The sequence below is a fragment of the Loa loa genome, assembly GCF_000183805.2.
Source record: "Loa loa unplaced genomic scaffold supercont3.543, whole genome shotgun sequence".
Lineage (NCBI taxonomy): Eukaryota > Metazoa > Nematoda > Chromadorea > Rhabditida > Onchocercidae > Loa > Loa loa.
This window is the reverse complement of record NW_018108723.1, coordinates 18,931-24,887: the sequence shown is the minus strand read 5'-3', so window position 1 is coordinate 24,887 and position 5,957 is coordinate 18,931. Positions and strand designations below refer to the sequence as shown.

At 25.4% G+C, this 5,957-nt stretch overlaps 1 protein-coding gene across 1 annotated transcript; it reads left to right on the top strand.

Annotated features, from left to right (window-relative positions):
* Nucleotides 1-3,207: 3,207 nt before the first annotated feature.
* LOAG_11915 (hypothetical protein) lies at nt 3,208-5,391 on the top strand. Its single transcript, XM_020448442.1, has 3 exons — nt 3,208-3,416; nt 4,463-4,677; nt 5,127-5,391. Exons 2-3 carry the CDS (start codon nt 4,474-4,476, stop codon nt 5,181-5,183), a joined length of 261 nt encoding a protein of 86 aa, XP_020301415.1. The 5' UTR covers nt 3,208-3,416; nt 4,463-4,473; the 3' UTR covers nt 5,184-5,391.
* Nucleotides 5,392-5,957: the final 566 nt, after the last annotated feature.

Below are 5,957 nucleotides of genomic sequence, written 5' to 3'. Positions count from 1 at the left end.
CGGGAAATGATCTTTTTTAACATTTCAATGAAAAAGTACCGATCTTTTCAACAATCGAGGATTGATTTTTATTAATCGTTTATGCTAATTTTGTCCTCATTTGTTTTCTTAAATGAAATCCTTGTTCAACAATTTAAATATCCACAATTATTGTAATAAACCCTTACCGATTCCTGTTATTTTATAATAAATATATCGATTAATTTGCATAAATGAAATTTCTAATCTTATATTTTTTTAAAATTTTCCTGTTTTTTTAAAACAGTTTTTAAATTATTTCTAGAAAAAAAAGAATTTTCACATAAATAATTTCATTACTTTTTTATATTAATATTATTTTATTGCTGCATAAGTATATTAATACGATGTTAAAAGATACGGTGTTAAAAAAAGAAAAAAAAAAAGAAACAAATTGAAAAAACTTTCTCGACGAAATGAATTCAAATTTAGTATTTATGTATGAATTCATATATGAATTTAGATTGCTATTTAAATGTTTTAAGCCAAATGAATTGTGGGATGATATCGTTATTAATCATAACGAAAAAATAAATTAATTAATTAAATTTTTATTTTACAAATATTTACTGAGTGAAATTTATCAATAAACAATATGATTTTATTTTGATAACATACATGTTATCAGAGATTCACTCCCTCAAACTTTATCAGAATTAAAGTTTTTATCAAAAAAAAAAAAATTATCAATATTTGAGAAATTTATCTCTAATAAATAAAATTCTTTTGAAGTTTCCTAAAGAGATTGGAAATATTGATAAAAATTAACTCTTAAAATTTTCATAATTCTCTCTATCATTCTCTCTCTCTCTCTCTCTCTCTCTCCTTTCTTTTCCTAATTTAGTTTTGATTTCTAATTTCAAAACTGTTAGGGATGATTGAATCCATCTTTTTTGAACCATTTGTATGTAACATTTGACAATTCAATATATTTTATCAATTAATACCAAATGACTTTATATTTCCGAAACAATTACGGATTAATTTCCGGAAAAAAAACAGTAATCTCATATGATATCAGATTTGTTATAATACTAAATAATTCTATCTAATGAATCATTATTTCCTTGCGAGAGATTCAATCATCATAAAGACCAAATTTTCATTTCAGATTCAATTTTCATAACCGGAAATTTTACTAATTATTTTAGAGATTTATTAATAATCCTTTTCTTTTAACAATACCTGTCATATATTACCTGTGCTATCAGTAATATTTAATTATTTGCAAAAATTCCCCAATTTAAACTTCTAAAGATTGCTTATCGTCTATTATCCGGATGATGATCACTTGAATTGCTAATACTTTAATGCAAATGTCAATATTTTATGCAAAAAGAGTAATATGATCTTAAATGATAGCATAGTGAATTCATTTAGATAAAATGTGAAATTTCCGGAAGCTGTCAAAAAAAAAAAAGTTAAATGAAATGATAGTAGTGTTAGGAAATCCAGAAAATCAGAATCCAGAAAATGAGACGTTTGGTTTCTTTTTTTTTTTCTCTCCCGAAAATTGACTTTTATGCTTTTTTATGGTATCTTTCAGCTATCTTTAATTTTTGCGCAATAGATTGATTACTTAGCAAGGATTTGATCATGGAATCATCCTATTCCGTAATATCTTTGGCGTAAAATGATGATGATGATATCCTGTTGACTTCCACATTTTTGGTTCATAACGGATTTGTTACAGAAAACTATTTGGTAGTGAATTAGAATAGACTATTCCGGAAATTTTAGCATAAGCATAATCATGAAATTAACCATCGAAGACTGTCCGGAATCGAATAATTACTTGATAAACAAAATAGTTGATAAATTTTTGATATCGTGCATAGAACTGATTTTACAGGATTTTAATTATTAATTTTTTGATTATAATAGCTGATAATGATTTTTGACTGATTCAATTTTCAGGGTTGTTGTTTATTTCGTAAGTCTGGATTAGTTTTGATCATTAATGGTACTAATGTCATAATTTCAGGAAATACCTGTATCATTATATCCCAGTATTCAGGAAACAACTGTATCATTATATCCGGTATTATCTTGAAAACATACATCCTGAATATTGGGTTTTAACGTTTTTCTTTTTTTTTCGAATTAGTTAAAATATCTGATAAGCATACAGTTTTATCATCGTATATTTAACAAATATGTACAATAAGCCTTATTCATTTCAGAGGTAAATGTTCAACTACAGTCAACTTACAGTAATATTATCAATCAAGGGTTATGTTTTATTAAATGATTGGACATTCGCAACAACACCTAAATGTCCGACCAAATGATCGATTGGACATTCGCAACATCTAAATGTCCGATCAAATGACCAAAGTTGGATGCATCGAAACAATTACCGTGTTTGTGACTGATTAACATTCTCTTTCTCTCTTTTTTTTTTTACATTCTCTTCAAATCTTTAAAAATTTAAATTTTTAAATAAAATTTCAGAAAAATGAAAAGATGAAATAGAAAAGTAAAAAAAAACGAACGGAAAAAAAAACAAAAACAAAAAAGAAAACGAAAAAGAATCATTGCACGATTTAAATTATTCTTTTATTTTAGTTATTCCGAATAATATATACAAAGTTTTTTTTCCGGATTCCTTACAATTTCGACTTGTTACTTCATCCGGTTATCATAAATATTTCTCGGATTGTTACTGAAATTATTGTTGGCGTAATTACTACTAATGCATGGGATCGTATTGCAAAAAAAAGAAACCGGAATTCATAATAAATCAGAGTGGAAAACTGATCGTTGAAATGAAAGGATGATTTCATTTATACTAATATTATACGGATCCGGTTAACCGGATAGCCATTTGATAAAAGACATTGATGCATTTTGTCGATCGTTGAATGACTACGCCGGGACACCATAGCATCTACTGCATAACAACTAAATGACATGCGACAGCATGTAATCAAATGATAGTTCGCACGTTTCGTTTCTCATAAAATTTCCAAAATTTCGAAATTTTTCATCCTATCATATAGCCAATAAAATAAGCTATCAAATGATATCTAATATGAGCTAATTTAATTAGCATCATCATGAGTTAGAATGATTTTTTGGAAGTAATTGTTGGACTAGTGATGAATGTTAAAATTCAATTCAAATTTTATTCCCAATTTTGATTTTTCTTCATTTAATTTAATCAAAATTTAAAGATAAAATTAAAATTTTTGAAAAAATATAATTTATAATACCTAAATTTGCATTTAAACCTATTTTCTTGTGCATTACTTGTAATTTACCATATAGTGTTGCGCATAAAATATGCAAATTTTTTCACAATTTTTAATACTTTTTAATGCAGATTTTACGATTTGCATGTAATCAATATTTAATTTAGCTTTGGAATAATTTGATTTCAACGAGATATCAATCCGGTAGGTGGTTGTATGCGCTTTTCCTCTCATTATTTGCATGTTTGTTGGTGGTGATTTTTAAAATTTCCGATAACTTTTAATTATTACCTCTTCATTTAATGCGTTTATATGTGAAATTACATCAATTTAATTATAAGATAGCATTTGTGATAAACATAAGGTGATTGTTAACATTTTTGAAATCAAATTCCGGATTCCGAAAAATTGATATTCATTGCTTAAAGTTTGTAACAACTAAATTTCATGATATTTAAAAATAACAACAGGTAATAAACTCTGTATGACATTAATTTCAATTGGTATATTAGAAAAACAGAACTCTTGCCGGATAATTTTTCCGGAGCGAACATTACCACTAGGAAAATGGAAATTTTGCTAAAATTAAATTTTTAATAAATCTATAAGAAATTTTCACTTTCATTTCTTCGTAAGACAAAAAAAAAATCTCTCTATTTGTTCACTAAGATATTTAATTTATTAGAATGATAATTGATTAAAATTATTACAATTAAATTTACCAACAATAATTGAGTTTTAAACATAAACAAAATTAATTCGTTTTATAATTAAATATTTTAAAATGAAACATTTCGAAATATAAAATTTGATCGTTTCTTCTTTTTTTTTTTTGTTCATAAAATTTTACAAAAAAATTAACTGATTGATTATGTGATTAACAATTCTTCGAGATAATTTGCTCCATTTTATGCTAGCAAATAATAAATACAAGGATGAATTGATTATTTAATTAGCTGATTATTAGTTAATTATAACAACTAATTATTTAATTAGATTTAATTAAAATTCTAAATGATTTTCCGAGAAATAAAATTAGAATTATTGAGCCAATCGTTGCATCTTTATGTCACATTATCATATCTTTACATCACATTATCATACAAAAATAATACTTTCTTTTTAAAATATTTTTATTTTCAACTTTCCCTTAATTTTCCCTTTTTTTTTTCCATTTTAAATCATAAAATTTTTATTGAAGTAATTTCCGGAACAATTCCTGAAATAAAAATGATTATGTAAATAAACAGGAAAGGAAGGAATGACAGGACAACGCATTCCGAAACGATTTGATTTTCGTTATAAGGAAGCACGACTTTCCGGACAAAGCCGACAATTGCGCATGGATGCAATTCGAATCGAGAATGAACTGATGCTATTGCTTCAGCAGGAATGTGTTCTCATTCAGGATTACAACATTCAAATGTTACAGTATCTGGAATTGCAATTGACCTGCGATATTATGGTATGCTTTTTATGTCTCACTTTTTCTTTTTTTTTTGATAATACTGTATCACTGGTGTTATTATTATTATTATTATTACTTTAAGAAATGTATCTTTTTCTGGCACATTTTTCTTTTCATTTCACCAATTTAACTAATTTAATTTTTGTGTTATTTTCAAAATTTGTTGAACTAATTTTGAAATTTAATTCAAATACAGTACACATTGCTTTTTTTTTCTCTTTTTTTAAAAGATTTTTTTATTTTTATTTTTTAAGAATTTTTCGCATTTTTATTACAATTGAGAAAAAAAAAATTGAGGGATATTTTGAAAACAAACAAATAAATTACATTTGATGCGAAAAAAAAACGATCTTTGAACAGCTAATTTCCGTAATTTGGAAATTAAAAATTTGAAAAATATTTGCATTTCTATTTTTGTCATATGCGCCTTTTTCTTTTTTCTGCAGCGTCGAAGACTCAATGCGATGAAAAAACAGCGGAAACGTTTATCGCGAATGCTTTAAAGAACAGGAATTGAAATGAAACTGGAAATGAATTGTAATTAATTATTCCTATCTGATAATAATTTATTTAATAATTGGTTTAATGAAATTTATATTTTGGAGTGATGAAATTGCTATAAAAGTGATAAATGTGCTAATTTTACTATAAAAATCTTAAATTTATGTCATGTGAAAACGCTTTTTCGAAAAATGTTTTTCGAAAAAAAGAAAAATACTTTTTCGAGGAAAATCGATCAACCCTTTTCTTTTTTTTCCTTTTAAAATACATTTAAACATTATTATTAATGATTAGCAAAAGTTCAATTGTAAATTATTAATTAATCAGAAATGCAATCATTTATGGGATGAAAGAATGGGAAATGGTGTGAAAAATTTTACGAGGAAGATGATAAAATTTAAATTAAACGAGAAAAATATTGAATGAAATTTTGAAAAGATTGAAATTAGCAAAATTTTTGACATCATTAAATAGAAAATATTCCGGTAATTCTGTACAAAATTTACGATAATATTTTAGTGATATGCTATAGTAAAATAATTTTTTATTTGATATTTGTACATTTGTTTTAATTATTTCACAAATTCTTTTGAGATAATTCACAGTTACTTTTAATTATTTCATAAATTCTTTTGAGATACTGTAGTGAATATTGTTCGGGTTCGTTTGAGAGGGTGATGTCGGAGACCACTTTTGCCAGCGATATAACGCGAGATGTCGTAGCGTTAAGTTGAATTGAGTTGATGCAAATAGGATGATTTGAGTTGAGTTGTACA

Bases quoted from the DNA above. Each gene is read 5' to 3' on its own strand.
- LOAG_11915 (XM_020448442.1), top strand. From the start codon at position 4,474: ATGACAGGACAACGCATTCCGAAACGATTTGATTTTCGTTATAAGGAA. The intron at 4,678-5,126 runs GTATGCTTTTTA...TTTTTTCTGCAG, and splicing joins AATTGACCTGCGATATTATG to CGTCGAAGACTCAATGCGAT.